At 38.1% G+C, this 19,176-nt stretch overlaps 1 protein-coding gene across 1 annotated transcript in view; it reads left to right on the forward strand.

The window, feature by feature from the left end:
- tprn (taperin) overlaps window positions 1-19,176 on the forward strand; it is a 30,438-nt gene that overhangs the window by 5,549 nt on the left and 5,713 nt on the right. Inside the window, exon 2 of the mRNA XM_017714136.2 lies at window positions 16,875-17,085. Coding sequence (XP_017569625.1) covers window positions 16,875-17,085 — 211 coding nt within the window. The remainder of the gene's footprint in view (window positions 1-16,874; window positions 17,086-19,176) is intronic.

Here is a 19,176-nt window from a genome sequence, read left to right on the forward strand (position 1 = left end):
TATATATTGTACAACCCCAATTCCAATGAAGTTGAGACGTTGTGTAAAAAATAAATAAAAACAGAATACGATGATTTGCAAATCCTTTTCAACCTATATTCAATTGAATACACTACAGAGACAAGATAGTTCATGTTCAAACGGATAAACTTTATTGTTTTTTGAAAATATTCTCTCATTTTGAATTTGATGCCTGCAACACATTCCAAAGAAGTTGGGACAGGGGCAACAAAAGACTGGGAAAGTTGAGGAATGCTCAAAAAACATCTGTTTGGAACATTCCACAGGTGAACAGGTTAATTGGAAACAGGTGAGTGTCATGATTGGGTATAAAGGGAGCATCCCTGAAAGGCTCAGTCGTTCACAAGCAAGGATGGGGCGAGGTTCACCACTTTGTGAACAACTGCGTGAGCAAATAGTCCAACAGTTTGAGAACAATATTTCTCAACGTGAAAACCAGCATTGAATGCCCCTGACCTTCGATCCCTCAGGTGGCACTGCATTAAAAGCCAACATCATTCTGCAATGGATATTACCACATGGGCTCAGGAACACTTCAGATAACCATTGTCAGTGAACACAGTTTGTCGCTCCATCTACAAGTGCAAGTTAAAACTCTGCCATGCAAAGCGAAAGGCATATATCAACAACACTCAGAAACGCCGCCGGCATCTCTGGGCCCGAGCTCATTTGATATGGACTGACGCAAAAGTGGAAAAGAGTCCTGTGGTCTGACGAGTCTACATTTCAAATTGTTTTTGGAAATCATGGACGTCATGTCCTCTGGGCCAAAGAGGAAAAGGACTGTCCGGATTGTTATCAGCGCAAAGTTCAAAAGCCAGCATCTCTGATGGTATGGGGGTGTGTTGGTGCCCATGCACATTTAACTTGCACATCTGTGAAGGCACCATTAATGCTGAAAGGTGCATGCAGGTTTTGGAACAACATATGCTGCCATCCGAGCAACGTCTTTTTCACGTCTCTGCTTATTTCAGCAAGACAATGCCAAGCCACATTCTGCATGTGTTACAACAGCGTGGCTTCGTAGTAAAAGAGTGCGGGTACTAGACTGGCCTGCCTGCAGTCCAGACCTGTCTGACATTGAAAATGTGTGGAGCATTATGAAGCGCAAAATACGATAACGGAGACCCCGGACTGTTGAGCAACTGAAGTTGTACATCAAGCAAGAATGGGAAAGAATTCCACCTACAAAGCTTCAACAATTAGTGTCCTCAGTTCCCAAACGCTTATTGAGTGTTGTTAAAAGGAAAGGTGATGTAACACAGTGGTAAACATGCCCCTGTCCCAACTTCTTTGAAATGTGTTGCAGGCATCAAATTCAAAATGAGTGAATATTTGCAAAAAACAATAAAGTTTATTCCTTTGAACATTAAATATCTTGTCTTTGTAGTGTATTCAATTGAATATAGGTTGAAAAGGATTTGCAAATCATCGTATTCTGTTTTTATGTATGTTTTTTTTCCCACCTTCATTGGAATTGGGGTTGTACTACTGAATGACGGAACACCACTGTTTCTTTTCAGAAACCATTATTGAAACCTTCAGGAAGGACCAATATTGACACTGATCTCTGCTATTTCATAATGAAACATATTTAATAGAAGCACTTCACTTAGGCTACTTCTTAATGTTCATCTTATCATACAATACTGGAATGAATTTACTTGATTTTTTGCTGATATCTGGCTGATATTGATACCAGTTATAGAATCAGTCCTATTGCTATTGTACACTTTTGAGTTATCGGCAGGGAAAAGTCATAACCACAATGATGAAATGTAATGTATTTAAAATACACTATATTGCCAGAAGTATTTGCTTGTCTGCCTTCACACGCATATGAACTTGAGTGACATCCCATTCTTAATCCATAGGGTTTAATATAATGTCGGCCCACTCTTTTCAGCTATAACAGCTTCAACTCTTCTGGGAAGAGTTTAGAAGTGTGTGTATAGGACTTTTTGACCATTCTTCCAAAAGCACATTTGTGAGGTCAGACACTGATGTTGAACAAGAGGCCTGGCTCATAGTCTCCACTCTAATTCATCCTAAAGGTGTTCTCTTGGGTTGAGGTCAGGACTCTGTGCAGCCAGTCAAGTTCTTCCACATCAAACTCACTCATCCATGTCTTTATGGTGTACAGTCATGTTGGAACAGAAAGGGGCCATCCCCAAATTGTTCCCACAAAGTTGGGAGCATGAAATTGTCCAAAATCTGTTGGTGCTAAAGCATTAAGATTTCCTTTCACTGGAACTAAGGGGCTGAGCCCAACTCCTGAAAAAAGACCCCACGCCATAATCCCCTCTCCACCAAACTTTACACTTGGCACAATGCAATCAGACAAGTACCGTTCTCCTGGGAATGGCCAAACCCAGACTCATCCCTCGGATTGCCAGACAGCGAAACGTGATTAGTCACTCCAGAGAACATGTCTCCACTGCTCTAGAGTCCCGTGGCTGCGCTATACACCACTGCATTCGACGTTTTGCATTGCGCTTGGTGATTTAAGGCTTGGATGCAGCTGCTCGGCCATAGAAACCTATTCCGTTAAGCTCTCTGCGCACTGTTCTTGAGCTAATCTGAAGGGCGCATGAAGTTTGGAGGTCTGTAGCAATTGACTGCAGAAAGTTGGCAACGTCTGCGCACTATGTGCCTCAGCATCTGCTGACCACGCTCTGTCATTTTACGTGGCTGAGTTGCTGTCGTTCCTAATCGCTTCCACTTTGTTATAATACCACTGACAGTTTACTGGAATGTTTAGTAGCGAGGAAATTTCACGACTGGAATTGTTGCACAGGTGGCGTCTTATCATGGTACCATGCTGGAAGTCACTGAGCTCCTGAGAGTGACCTATTCTTTCACTAATGTTTGTCTGCATGCCTAGGTGCTTGGTTTTATACATCTGTGGCCATGGAAGTGATTGGAACACTTGAATTCAGTTATTTGGTTAAGTGATTGAATACTTTTGGCAATATAGTGTATATTGAATATATTTTTTTCTCTTCTTTTACCCGTACCAAAATAAAAGCTTTCATTACAGATAAAACCATTTACTTCCTCATATTTCATGATTTAGTAAAGGTAAGTAATGTACTGCTGTCTATGAGGAAGAATACAATCAGTGTATGAACACTCTGGAGGTCTTCATGGGAATAATGCTAAGAGTGGTGCTGTTGGTTGCCTTTGAAGTTAAGACTTGATTGTGTGAGCTGTTATTAGCGCATAGAGAAATGGCTTCTAATCTGAGAGATTTGTGCATGTGTGTGTTCTGTTGTGCTTCCTCTCCCCAGCTTATGTTATTTGTAATTGATACAATTGAGCACTCTGTCATTAGTCTTTTGGGTGTTAAGCTTATGACTGTGAACCATAAACAGTCTTCAGGGCATTAAGTCTATGATTTAGCAGAGTAATTTGTAGCAGAATTTATTAATGGACCGTACATCATAAACTTCTGCTGTACTGATACTGGGCTTAAATTTAGACTATTAAATTTGTGCTATTAAAATTGGTCTATAAGTATTTAATTTTGTGTATGAGTCTGAGTTTATAATTACAATATATAATTTTAATCACCATTTTGGTGGCTGCGATAAATCTCTGTTTGGACGTATACGAATTCCCAGTGCGGGCTAGTATTACAAATCGGGCTGCATTATGATATCAGAATTACAGTATTGGCAGATATTTGCTTGAAAATATGATGGGCATCAAATCTAAATATAACCAATATTTCAATCCTATATATATATATATATATATATATATATATATATATATATATATATATATATATATATATATATATATATATATATAAATAATATACACACACACACACAGTGGGGCAAAAAGTATTTAATCAGCCACTGATTGTGCAAGTTCTCCTACTTAGAAAGATGAGAGACATCTGTAATTTTCATCATGAGAGACAAAATGAGGAAAAAAAAAATCCAGGAAATCACATTGTAATTTCCTGTAATAAATTTTAAGAATTTATTTGTAAATGATGGTGGAAAATAAGTATTTGGTCAATAACAAAAGTTCAACTCAATACTTTGTAACATAACCTTTGTTGGCAATGACAGAGGACAAACGTTTCCTGCAAGTCTTCACCAGGTTTGCACACACTGTAGCTGGTATTTTGACCCATTCCTCCTGCAGATCTCCTCTAGAGCAGTGATGTTTTGGGGCCATCGCTGGACAACACGGACTTTCAACTCCCTCCACAAATTTTCTATGGGGTTGAGGTATGGAGACTGGCTAGGCCACTCCAGGACCTTGAAATGCTTTTTACGGAGCCACTCCTTCATTGCCCGAGCAGTGTGTTTGGGATCATTGTCATGCTGGAAGACCCAGCCATGTTCCATCTTCAATGCTCTCACTGATGGAAGGAGGTTTTGGCTTAAAATCTCACGATACATGGCCCCGTTCATTGTTCCCTTAACAGAGATCAGTCGTCCTGTCCCCTTTGCAGAAAAACAGTCCCAAAGCATGATGTTTGCACCCCCATGCTTCACAGCATGTATGGTGTTCTTGGGATGCAACTTAGCATTCTTCTTCTTCCAAACACAATGAGTTGAGTTTTTACCAAAAAGTTCTATTTTGGTTTCATCTGACCACATGATATTCTCCCAATCCTCTTCTGGATCATCCATATGCTCTCTGGCAAACTTCAGACGGTCCTGGACATGAACTGGCTTAAGCAGGGGGACACGCCTGGCACTGCAGGATTTGAGTCCCTTTCGGCGTAGTGTGTTACTGATGGTAGCCTTTGTTACTTTGGTCCCAGCTCTCTGCAGGTCATTCATCAGGTCCTTCCGTGTAGTTCTGGGATTTTTACTCACCATTCTCATGATCATTTTGACCCCACGGGATGAGATCTTGCGTGGGGACCCAGATTGAGGGAGATTATCAATGGTCTTGTATGTCTGTAGATTCACTCTTCCCAGCCTGGTGCAAGTCTACAATCTTCTTCCTGGTCTCCTTCGACAGCTCTTTGGTCTTGGCCATGGTTAAGTTTGGAGTCTGACTGTTTGAGGCTGTGGACAGGTGTCTTTTATACAGATAACGAGGTCAAACAGGTGCCATTAATACAGGTAACGAGTGGAGGACAGAAGAGCTTCTTAAAGAAGTTACAGGTCTGTGAGAGCCAGAAATCCTGCTTGTTTGTGGGTGACCAAATACTTATTTTCCACCATAATTTACAAATAAATTCTTAAAAAATCCTACAATGTGATTTCCTGGTTTTTTTTTCTCATTTTGTCTCTCATAGTTGAAGTGTACCTATGATGAAAATTAGACGTCTCTCATGTTTCTAAGTAGAAGAACTTGCACAATCAGTGGCTGACTAAATACCTTTTTGACCCACTGTGTGTGTGTGTATATGTGTGTGTGTGTGTGTGTGTGTGTGTGTGTGTGTGTATATATATATATATATATATATATATATATATATATATATATATATATATATATATATATATATATATATATATATATATATATATATATAAAAACACACACACACACACACACACACACACACACACACACACACACACAGCAGCCAATCAGGATGCTTACAGGGCATTGTTTCAGCACCCAAGAGGATGACACCCTTTAATGCACACTTACATAGTGTCCTGGATGCACCTGCAGTCCTGTTCTGACACAGGTGTGAAAGTCCACCATGTTTAATAATTCACCACTGAGAAGCTTCCCTCCCCCTCGGCTCTCTTTCTTCTATTTAACCTTACTTCCTTCTTTTCTTTCACCCCTCTCCGTCACTTTTTCTTTCTTTCTCTTTCTCCCTGCCCCTCTCTTGACCTTCAGTCTGTCCTCCAGTGTGGCACAGGGCCAAATGTTCTTACAAGCATGGCATACTTAAAGACACTGCCACTAGCTTCAGCTCACTGGTGCATATGTCTGTGTGTTTTTGCTTTGTTGTGTTGGTGCATGGTATGGCATTGTGACATGGCTTTTGATCTGCAGGTAATTAAGCGATCTTATGAGCTCTTCAGTGCCTAGTATTGTGTAATGGCATTAGGTTTAGTGTGTGTGTGTGTGTGTGTTTGTGTGCGTGTGTGTGTGTGTGTGTGTGTGTGTGTGTGTGTGTGTGTGTGTGTGTGTGTGTGTGTGAGTGTTTGCCACCACAATGGCTCCCACAATGGAGTCAGTGTAATTAGAATTCAGACTGCAAAGTGCCACTGTCATTGTCATGTTTAATTCACGGTGTGTGTGTGTGTGTGTGTGTGTGTGTGTGTGTGTGTGTGTGTGTGTGTCTGTCTGTCTGTCTGAGAGCACCAGAGTGAAGGAGGGGGAGAAAGTACGGAGGAAAGTGATGTGATGAGACATCAACAGAACTCAATATAACTCTGTAAGCATTTATAACATTAAAAGAGAGTATTTGAATGTAACAGACCATGATGATGGGACTTCACCACATACACGCACGTATGTGTGTGTGTAGTATCTCATAAAACTGAGTACACCCCTCACATTTCTGCACATATTTTATATATAGAATATGAAACTTGGATATAACTTAAAGTAGTCAGTGTACAGCTTGTATAGCAGTATAGATTTAGTGTACTCTGAAAATAACTCAACACACAGCCGTTAATGTCTAAATAGCTGGCAACACAAGTGAATCCATACCTTTCATGTGATTCAAGAGAGTTACAAGGTCCCAGGTGTGTATGGGGAGCAAGGCTGTTAAATTTGGTGTTTTGGGTACAATTCGCTCATGCTGACCACTGGATATTCAACATGACACCTCATGGCAAAGAACTAGAATTAAAAAGATATAGAATTGTTGCTCTCCACAAAGATGGCCTAGGCTATAAGAAGATTGCCTAATAAGATTAGCATGGTGGCTAAGGTCATACAGCGGTTTATAGGATGGGTACCACTCGGAATAGACCTTGCCAGGGTCGACCAAAGGAGCTGAGTCCACGTGTCAAACGTCATATCCAGAGGTTGGTTAAAAAAAAAGATAGTCCTGCCAGCATTGCTGCAGAGGTTGAAGAAGTGGGAGGTCAGCCTGTCAGTGCTCAGATCAGACGATGCAAAACTCAGTCTGCATGGCCGTCGTCCCAGAAGGAAGCCTCTTCTGAAGCTGACGCACAAGAAAGCCCAGAAACAGTTTGTTGAAGACAAGCATTCCAAGAATATGATTACTGGAACCATGTCCTGTGGTCTGACGAGACCAAGATAAATTTGCTTGGCTCAGATGATGTCCAGCATGTGTGATGGTGCCCTGGTGAGGAGTACCAAGACAACCAGCTCTGTGATGTTATCATGGAGGAGTGGAAGAGGAATCCAGTAGCAACCTGTGCAGCTCTGGTGAATTTCATGCCCAAGAGGGTTCAGGCAGTGCTAGATAATAATGGTGGTCACACAAAATATTGACACTTTGAGCGCAATTTGGACATGTTCACTGTGAAATGTACTCACTTATATTGCCAGCTATTTAGACATGAGTGGCTGTGTGTTGTTATTTTCAGAGGGCACTAAATCTGTTATGCTATACAAGCTGTACAGTGACCACTTTAATTTTTTTAAAGTACAAGTTTTGTTAAAAGTTATTTTTTCATTACAATAACTTTTCTCTTGTAAAGTTACCATCAGTACATCTACATCACAGTTGTTATTTGTACATCCCTTAAGTTAATGATGACTCATCAACATTTCATCTACAGTTCATTACAACCCTTTTGTGAATTATTAAAATCTACAGTGTTGTTACTGTATATTAACAAAAATGTTAAGTGATTTCAAAGTATGTGTAACCTTTAAAAAAAAACAAGATAAAAATGTTCAAACTGTGATGCAATCCTGCTCAAAAGCAGACAGACAATCAAACAAGACCGTTGTGATACAAATGGAAAGCATCTATGACTGAGAGCCATGTTGATTTTTAATACTGTTGTCAGTGTTAAGCACTCAGGCATCTTCAGTGTATATGGTAATTTGCTGTTGCTACACAATTGTAAAACAAAATGCAAATAATATTCAAATAAACTCTGCCTCACATACTCTGTGCATGAAAAGCTGCTGACAAACACTCAGTACTGACCATGTGTTGTGTTGTTAGTGATAGGATATATCTTTGTTTGTGCTTCTTTTCCTGTGTTTATCTGTGATAAACCTGTTATGTTGGTCAGAATGCAATGTTTTTAGACTGAGCCCCATGCACCCCCCCCCCCCCCCCCCCACCTCTCACTCTCTGTCGCTCTCCCTCCCCGTCTCGCTTGCTCTCTAGCTCTCTCTCTCTTGCATGCCTAATTCCTCCCCCACTCTCTCTTTGCTCTCTCCTTCATATATCCATGGCGCCTGTCGCCGAGCAACAGAGGCCACAGCTATTCTATCCCGTCATTAGAAATCCTGAATAAGGAAGAGCTTGGTTGGTTGGTTATCTCTCTCCCACTCTCACTCACCCTCTCTTGCTCACTGTATTGCTCTCCCTCTTTCATCCTTTTTCCTTACACTGACCCAAATTCAAGTGCTACTCTTCATTATAAACACAGTTTTAGCTGTTATCGCTTTGACTGGGGTAAGACTAACAAGCATTTAAACAAATTCTAAAGGTGAGAATATTACACTCATTTGTTTTGTGGTTATAACTGAGAAACACTCCCTCTTCTTCCTCTAAATAAAAAACAAAGCTATTGGTCATCTCTCTTTCATGCATTTACAGTTCATTCTCCCTGAATGTCTACAGTCAGGTCCATTCAGTTGCCCTACAGTCTGCTTTCGCTAACTGATAACGTGGAGACACCTTCACACTGTGTAACACATATACTCGCATATATTAACCTCTGACAGCCAGAGAGGGTGGGAGGAAGTGTTTATGGCACTTCTGGTAAGTATCTGTCTGACACACCTTAATGCTGCTTGTTATTATTGTATCAAACGTGTGCATCGCTGGAGACATTGATTGTTTGGTTTAATTTCCTTGGTAATCATAGTTACAGAAATGTGTATCAAATAACTGGCCTACTGGGTTTCTGTGGAAGTGCACTGAAATGCATGATGCATTGAGATAGATTGCATACTGTACTGTGTAAAAGTCAAAGTGGCAATTAGATCTAAGATAATCCACATGCATAAAGAAGGAGAATAAGTGAAAATAAGTGAGATTCCAAAACTGGACTTCAAAAAGATAATTAAAAGATTTATAGAAAATGGGACTCTGTAAGACCTGGTTGACCATTAAAACTACCATCATTAAATAAACAGTACTTAAAGCTTTCATCTCTGAGAGATAAGAGAAAATCATGTTCCAGTCTTGCTTCGGATCTGAAGAAATCTACAGTTGCTTCTGTCCTTCCTTTTACTGGGAAAGGCAACTCAGCATTTGGAAATCAAACAAAGAAGCTGCATTGTTCTAATAACATTGGACTGACCATCCCAGATCCAAGACCTCAGCCTCATTGAATGTGTTTGGGATTGTAAGAAGCAGAAAACGCAACCTCTAAGACTGAACTGGAGTTGTAATAAAAACAAAGGGTGTTAAATATATGTTTGTTTTTTACTGAAAAATAAATAATTGTGTTTAACAAATGTGTTTTTGCAGGAAATTAAAAAATTGAAGGGTGCGCTCAAGAGTGGTACTGTATATTTTAGAAAATATCTGCATGCATTCATCAGTACATGAGTTAAGTGTACCCACTACTTCATTACATTTGTGTGTTCTTAAGTCTCTGTCTGCTGCAGCTGTAGCATATGGTCAGCTACCACAGACTATAGTTTCTTAATTATGCTTAAGAATTTCTAACTTTGAAGAGAACAAAAACCTAAAAACCTAACTCTAAATATACTTACAATAAAAGCCAATAGGCGGGTGCTACGAGCCACCAGGTTTAGTGATCTTTTACTAAGCATAGGAAAGTGCATTGAAATAATTGCTTGTGGTAATTGGCCATGTGCTACAGCTGCAGCAGATAGAGATTAGGATAAAAAAAACATTTGTGTATTTTTTTAAAAAATGTATTTATTTTTATTAATTGTGCACTTAACCTCCACGGTGACTGATGGATGGTGGATAGATATGAAGGCATATGGATGCAGTTTGGATTTACTCATTAAGAGATTTTTCTGTCAGCACACCTACTAACAACACAACATACCTATCTGTAGGTTTGTTTTGTAATTTACACTTTTTTCTGAGAGTGTAAAACTAATAACTTGTACTTGACTGGAGATTAAACAAACAAGGGTGGTCTCTCACATTTGCACAGTACTGTATATACAAGATAAATAAAGATGAACAAACACCAAACTAACCACTAATTTACATGGAGTCTTTGCACTGCATGCTTTATAATGCTGTCACTGTGTGCCATTAGTTATTATTTAACTGTATGTAACTGTATTTCTAATATTAACCCAACCATGACAGCAGATTAGGTGTCTAATCAGGCATCTAGCCAGTCTACCTCACACCACAATGAGAAGCCTTGACAAACACACCCCGAGACCACCCCCTCAGCCTACTTCACATACACACACTCCAGACTGACCTCAAATCTTCACTGTTCATTTGCCAGCTTCCGCATCACAGTTTACTGCCAAGAGAAGGCCATAATTCAGAGAGGCCCCCGTTTTTTTTTTTTTTTTTTTTTTTTGTTTTGTGTGTGTGTGAGTGTGTGAGTGACTGGGGAGGGGTTGCATGAAGGCACAGTCTTGGCCTAGTGCAAATGAGGACAGTGCCTCTAAATGGGCCAGAAAATGGAATAAGCCTGGCATAACCATCTCTCGCTCACTCTCTCGTTCGATCTCTGTTGCTCACTCGCTTTGTCTCACTCTTGCTCCTGTGTTCTTGCTTGTAGTTACTGTTGCACATGCAATAGTAATAATAGGTAAATAATAGGCATTGCTAGTAACACACTGATGGATTGCAAAATCTTTGCCACCAATATGGAGGTATATAGTTATTGAATTACATACTGTGTCAGTGTCCCATATTGTTTGGTGTCATACATTGTATAGTTTTTCTCCCTTTTCCCCATTTATACTCTGAAAAAGGAAAAGTTGGACAGGCTAAATATGTTTGTCACTGCATTTAAATTGAGATTACATTTTAAGGTGACATATTTTGCATGGCAGATGTATATGCTCTTTGTAAGGAATAATGAATGTGAATCATGCAATATTTCATAGTTTTAAATATAACCAGCACATTGTGCATTCAGGCTGAAACTCTGAGCATTCTAGCTTGACTGCTGTATTTTCAAGTTGCTACATCCTTAGGCATTTTCTTTCTCATGCATATGCACTTGTCTAAAGGATTAAAGTAAAGCTTAGCTAAACATCCACACCTGCGTTGGGCAGGGTAATAACAAAAGGTGTTATTGGTGAAACATGCTATTCCTGTGTGTACGTAACTATGAGGAATCTCCATTGTGATGTGACTCATGGCTTTACAATTGTGTCTGTGTATGTTTGTGTGTTTAGATGAGGCATGCAGAATGTGTAGGGGTGTGTGTATATGCGTAGGGAGAATCTTGGGCTTGAATCACAATCTGTCTCCTGTCTGAGAGAAATCGCTTTCAAGGTCACATGTGGGTATAAAGGATGGAAACATTGAAACAAGCCCTTCCTGATGGAAAGGAAGTGTGTGTGTGTGTGTGCGTGCGCGCGCGCGCGTGTGTGTGTGTGTGTGTGTGTGTGTGTGTGTGTGTATGTGTGCGTGTGTGTGCACATGCACTTTAATATCATATTGTGTAGAGTGGTGACAGTACCTCTAGGGCATGACTTGATCCCTTTCCTAGAAAATAGTTGTGGGGTCTCTGCTGCCTTTAACACTCTATCCATCCAAATGCTTTCATAGGAATTGCAAGTAGGGGATAAAATTTTTGACAAGTTCCTTTGACCGATAACCAACCATCATTATTCAGTGATTAACCATTAAATGGCAAGATTAAAGGGGCAACCCATCAAACATATCAATGATAAAACAGGATAGTTGCTGTTTTGAAATATGATTCAATTGTTGAATTACATTTAAAACCACTGTAAAACACTTGATATACAGGTTTAAGAGAGCACATATAAATTCTGTGTTAATGCACATGCGTATTAAAATTTTTTCCTTGTACGGGCCAGGCATAAGTATATATATGAAGCACACTGCCCAAAACCATATTAAATATATCCTATTTAAACAATTGACTGGAATATATATATATAGTAAGTTCTACATTTCAAAGTTCCAAATTTATATTTATCACTCGTTACTGGCTGAAGTGAACAGACATGGGTTACTTTTGTGTCAGTGTACTTCAGTAGCTCTCGAAAGCCTCCACCATCTACCACATCCTTTCCTCTAATTTTGCACACATTTCACTTGCGAATGTTTGCTTTCAGTGTGAGACATTGTTGTAGTGCTGTTGTCCTCTCAAAAGTGCTGAACAAATCCACAAATGTTCCTCAGTTTGAATGATAAACCCACCTATTCATAAAAAATAGTTGTATTTTGGAAATTTCAGCAATTATTTTTTTCACCAATAACATTGGCCGAACAATTGTTTATTTGTCAGTTCACAGTAAATTTGTTAATCATTTGAGGTTTGTCAAGTTTTCAGATTAACAAAAAAAGTGCTTTAATGATTTCAGATATTTATTTTGTATGCATATGAAAGGACAAACTATCAGGATAGGTTGAGAATCATTTTTATGTGAACTCATTATGTCTTACAACTGTATCAAGCATTTGGCAGGAAATCACTTAAGTTGACCACTACCCACAAAGTTACAATGCAGTAGCACCTCCCAAAGCTGTTCCTGTGTATATATCTGTCTCTGTGTATATAGTGTCTTATAGGTATTTTGTTTATGGTTTTCCAAATATATGGAATTTTCAAAGAGGCAAAATAGATTGTTTACAAATTAGAAATGAAACGAGTACTGAGTACTGAATATATGCTTTATAGTGTTTTTCATTTCAAACAGTATATTGAGTCAATGGCCAAAATGGTTGAAATCTTAAGTCTCTGTACTGCAATGCTAGAACCGTTCCCACGATTTTATGGTATGATAGCACATAGAGGACAATGTTATCACACTTTCCAACACTTTCCAAAGGCCCTGACAGTAAGGAACATCCCTATGAGTTGGCACTATTGGTTTTTGAGCCATTAAAATAAGAAAAAGTAGGGGACCCAGACCCAGACCACAAGATAATTGGCCTCAGCATTAGACAAGGTATTCCACTTCCCTGCTTGATAAATAAGATGTTGGATGGCTCTTTTCATCACCAGTTGTCTTAGTTCTGTCAACAGCAGCTGCTGGAGTGTAACATCAGACAGTATCTTCAGGTCAAGTGCAGTTCATTTAAGAAATCCTGTAATGCTGAAAAACATAAAGGACATGGCAAACCACCTAACTGCTAGTTAATCAAAGCTCAGCCAAAACTCATCTGCCTGAGTAGTCACCAATTAAATAACAAGTTACAATATGATGAAGCTATAGAGTAACTCTACTTTTTATGTCATGAAAGCAGATAGTGTGCTAATTTGTTTGTGTTATTTACAGATCCAATTTTAATTTCGCATTGATGTAACACAAGGTTTGGTATTTGTGCACCGTTGGTATTGTACCATACCTTTTTAGTTTCTTTGGATTCTCTTGACTTTTCCATGCTCATGGGTTAGGCATGACTGACTGTACAGTTCTGTTCTTTATTCTGCCTAAATAATTGCCTGGACCATGTAATGAAACGAAACATTTAAACCATCTGGACTGTAATGAAACGAAAACACACCCAGTACGTGTGCTACAAGTTGATACAGTACAGCAATGTTGCGTTGCTAGAACAGAAACAGGTTTTTCACCATCACAGAAACAATTCTTATGAACTGAGGTTATACATAATGACAAGATGTGAGAAATGTTATCCCTTCACCTCTTCATTATCATGACACACACAAAAATCGCATTGAAAGTATAGCCTGGGAAAGTGCATAAGAGGAGATCTTCTTATTGATATTGATGGATTTGGGAAGCAGGGACAAGAGTAAATTTGCCATTGTGGTGTATAGTAAAAAAAAAAAATTTGTTGTTGTTGCTGAAGAAAACGAGGAAAAAACTTGCATCTTTTAAATGAAGTAATTTTAGTATGCCTTTTACATCCTTGTCGATGTTGGGTTAAAGAAAACAAGAGTACTGGTAAAATATCTTAGTCCCAAACTGTGGCCTGTGCCCAGTTGTTTAGCTGTTAGGCTGGATCACATAACTTTATTACTTGATTGTGAATAAGAAGGTAAGGAGGTGTAACTACGATACTCATATCACTTTCTGTTTAGGGAGTATAGAATTGGAATTAGAAATATAGATAAAGAAAGCATAGTTCAAAGAGTCTGAGTTTATGGGAAATCCCAAGTCCTGTTTATGGTTGCATGATGTGGTAATGCCAATGTGTAAGTATTAGGCTTAATCGAAACTGATGTGCTCAACATGTCATGGATAAGCCCTCATACTAATTACAGCAATAAGGAAATGTGGTCAGGTGTTAATGTTTAAATTTTGTTAAATCCCTTTCTGTCGTGTTGCTCTACCTTGTTTTTAGTGGCTGACATGCTACCATGAATATAGACTAGGTCTATGTATGGCTCAGGGAGGTTTCTCCAAATTTCTCCAAACATGTTAAATTCAGCAAATAAACAGAAATTGTGCATTAAAATGTGCAGATTGTTGACTAACAATTACTTTGTGGCTGAAATCCTAAATAAAAGAAGCAGTGGTAAAAATGTATGTAAATCTTAGGGGAAGATGGGGATCATTTTGAAGCAGGCGATGGGCTATTGCTGTAATATGCAATCCAAACCTAGTTTGAAATTTACTGCAGGGCTTTCTTCCCTGAGACGTCATTACAGTGGCCAATTACATAATGTGCCATATTTTGAGACATGTGGTAGGCCAGACCGAGGCCTGTTTAGTCTCCATGGCTGCACTGGTTTTACCCAGACAAGTTTGGCCTGGAGGCTGTTTTGGGTCACCTCCATATTCCTCAGCAAGAAGCACATGGACTAGAAAAAACATTTGATGAGGCCCATTTTCCAATTGTATGATACTAAACTTAAGTGTTAAACATTCAGTAAAGCTTGAATGAAATATTTAAGATATAAATATGACTAAACATGACCTAAAATCAGACCTATCTGAGAACTGTGTGGGTGTGGCTAATGAGCAGCTTAATTGACAGCTTAACACTCCTAGCCTGCGCCGATGCTCATATCAAACTTATCCAGGTTTTATGTGTCAGTAACTGCACTAAAAGGTCACAGATGAACAGATGTGTACATGGACAGACAGACAGACAAGCAGACAGACAATGTGTATAGATAAACAAAGAAACAGGCAATAGACAGGTGGTCTAGTTTGCCAGCTTTTGGTTATGCTGGGTTAGCTTTAGCTTGCCAAGTTTTTCTGACTCTAAACTGTTTTGTGTGGGGAGGGGCAAGAGACATCAGCATTGTGATTGGTAAGGGATTGCTTATTGAAGTGTTACTCAAGATACCCACCTTGAGAGGAACAAAGACTTGGAAAAAGGGCAGTCTTGACTTGAGTTGGCACCAGAGAGCAAAAATACAATACGAAAAAGCAACATGAATAAAGCATAAGAATTTTACATTAATATACAATATTCAATTGAGAAATCTACAAATGAGAAATAGCTCTACGAAAAACCAAGAAGAAACCTTGACCAACCAAACCAAGGGAACCTGTTCTCCTCTGGTCGACACTGGATAGCAAAACAGTAAAATAACAAGAGCAATAAGAATAGAGGATAAGATATTACAATATTACAGATATCACAATTAATTTAGAGAAAAAGAAACAAGTATATCATGGGATGAAGTATTTAGATTAACCAGTGATGACCAATGACTACTGTTAGAGGCCTATCAGAGTAACACTGAGAAATATACTGTTACTGTCACTAGTGAAAACCAGTGACTACTATTAGGAGCAAGTCTATGATTCAATAGTCAGTGTTACTGTCATTGTCTACTGTTAGAGGCCTATCAGAGTAATACATGACAAATAGATATATGAAAGTCAGTGACTGACTCCAAGATTAAAAACTGGAGAAATCCCTCTTTAAATATTGGCTGATAATGATGGTGATGTCCTCCCCCTTAAAAACTAGTAAGCTTTAAAAATAAGCTTTTTTAATTGAAACCATATCTTGTATTTTATTCATTTCCCTGAGGTGTGTGTGGTTTTACATATCAAAAATGAAAAGAGCTTTGTCCTGATTGGCTGTTTTGTATTGTGTATTGTACAAGCAGGCTGAAATATTCCTTATAACTTCAGTGTGATGTTATAAAGTGCTGTATGCTGAGTAATCAGCTGTGGGTTTTGAGACACTGAATTCAGTATGACCTGTTTTTGTCATACATAGACTTTATGGACTGGGTAATAAATGGAGTGTTTATATATATATATATATATATATATATATATATATATATATATATATATATATATATATATATATATATATATATACACAATGTTTATTTCATACCACACTCAGTCACCATACTGGTCTATAAGAATAAATTGTGATCAGCTTGCAAAACTGTAGTTTCTTTTTAGGCAAATCCTTCACCAAAAAAAAAAAGAATTGTTCTTCTAGTAAAGTGCTTACCTAACTTCTCATTGTTCTTATCTTAACTTTAGGCTGCATGTGGCCACTGTTATCATATGTTGTACTTCTGCTATTACATGATTTTTCAGGATGGATTTGTTTTTTAAATGTATTTATTTATTTTTTATGAATTTTGCTTTATGAAAAGACTGCAGACCCTGCACAAATTGACTCTCTTCAATCTTCTCCTTTATAGTTGACGATCTCCTTCAACGAGTCTAGCCTGCAAAGCACTTTTGAGTACCCGTCTGAGAGCAGCGCCTGGGACAGCGGAGAGGAGGAGGAAGAGGGAGGAAGAGCAGGAGACAGAGGAGGAGAGGAAGACGGAGGAATAAGCATGGACAGGATCCGCATTCCCCGGCCCACCTACACCTCCAGTCCCACCAACCATACCCCCAACAGCACTGGTGAGATCAGCAGAGAAAGAGATACCAAGGAAATGTATAAAATGAAAGAAAGAGAGAGAGAGACAAAGCAGCAAGATGGCAAGAAGGAGTGCAGGAAGGATGATAGATGAGCAGGGAAGGAAATTAATTCAGTGTGGGTTAATGATATGCTTTCTGCTCTCGTGGCTTAAAAGGAATTTTTTATTCATTTTTTTGAGAGAACTCAGGACTCAGTGTCAGGACAACCTCACCATAGTGCTAAACCCTTAGGAATACTGAGTGTCATTTTGATAACTTTATCAATTAAAATTAATTATTAGATCATCTAATGCACAATTGATCTGTCCTTGCTCTGCCCACAAAGACTTGCTTTCCTTGCAGCTGTTGTTAACAAGCTTTATAGAACATTTTCATTAAATTATAAGACAAATATCCCATCAAACCTAATGAAAGTTGTACTCTGTGCAACTCTTTGTCAAAATACCTACATTTAAAGTGTTATAAATTTGTATTTGTAAGTGACCCATAAACCTAATTAGTGTGAACAGACCACTGCCCACGACCAGGATGCACCAATTTTAATGTCACTTGCATTAAAATGTCATTAACAAACCAAAAATGTCATAATGTCGTAAGACTAGGGGTGGGCAAGATGGCGAGATGGATGGGTATCATTATACTTAGGCATTTTTTACGATGCACAACGTATATCATAATATTTTGATACACAAACACAATATTCTAGTGCCATGAATATTTTTATAAATACAGACAATATCCACTATATGCTTAATATGCTCATTTTGTTTATCATGGTAAAAACGATAACGATAAAATAGTATCATATTTCCTACCTCTGTGAGTCAAATCAAATCAAAGCTAATTTCTTCAGATACCTCACAAATCAGTTTGTCTACACTTGGTCACATGAAGAGTTTCCATCCATATACTTTTATGTGTATTTTGATTTATTGAATAAAAAAGACTTGATAGAAATGGCAAAGATTTACAAACCTTGCATAAATGTTTATACACTCATTTTTTGTCTGTTTAAAAGAAATGGGATAAGTTATAATGAAAAACAATGCTCAACATTAAACATGTTCTGTAAACTCGCTCATTATTTATCAGAAGGGTTTTTACAGATGCAACATGAAGAGTTAACTCATTTGCATGTTATTTTGCAACATTTCAAGTAATTTATTTGAATTTATTTCATTGGCGGGGTGGAAACCTAGCTACTGTTGCTTTCCGTTTTTAATGTATGTATTTGGAATTCAAAAACATGATGGCTACATGATGACACCATCATCTAAATCATGAATGTGTTTTTAGAAAACAAATAAAATGATGAAAAAAAAGTAATTAAAATAACGTCATAAGCATTTTCTTTGTTTTTAAAGTAAATTGCATGTAGCTTATTCATTTCTTATTTTTAACGTGTTTAAAACTATTTTCTAGAAGCCTACAGTAATTACATTAAGAAAGCATTCTGTGCTGACGTTTTACAGCAGTTTAATTTCAAAACTGTGATGCAGATACTCTGTTATTTAATCATTTGACTTCACTTGAGCTAATGACCATGGAAAACAGCACTCTGTGCAAATTTGGACCACCTCAACCCCTTTATGTGAATGTAGCCAAACAGAAGCCATCACCCAGCAGTCAAGAGTATAATGAAACACTGAGGTGATGTTGCTGAGTGCTGACACCTGCTGGTTAAATGTGTTGAGGTGGAAATACTCATTAGGGAGCTCATCTTTATTTGATATTTTAAATGTAGAGTCATTTTATTTCTTCATTCGAAAATTCATTCAAAATAAAAAAGTTAAGAAAACTAAATGCTTTTTTTTTAAAAAGGCTGATGTCCTCCTTTATTACACACTTCTGTAATCTAAGAAGGGCTCAGCCAGTTTGCATTGAAGTCCCTGTGTTTACTGAATAAGCCTTAGTATGTAATAAGGCTGAGATTGAGTTTCATTTTTTCCCCCATCCAGTTATGAAGTTTGTTTGGGTTTATCTACCAAAAATAATTAATAATTTCTTTTTAACCTTGGCAATTTTCCAACTTCTCTTAATCCATTATTAAAAATATTCAGGCTTGTTTTGTTT

The sequence above is a fragment of the Pygocentrus nattereri genome, chromosome 23, assembly GCF_015220715.1.
Source record: "Pygocentrus nattereri isolate fPygNat1 chromosome 23, fPygNat1.pri, whole genome shotgun sequence".
Lineage (NCBI taxonomy): Eukaryota > Metazoa > Chordata > Actinopteri > Characiformes > Serrasalmidae > Pygocentrus > Pygocentrus nattereri.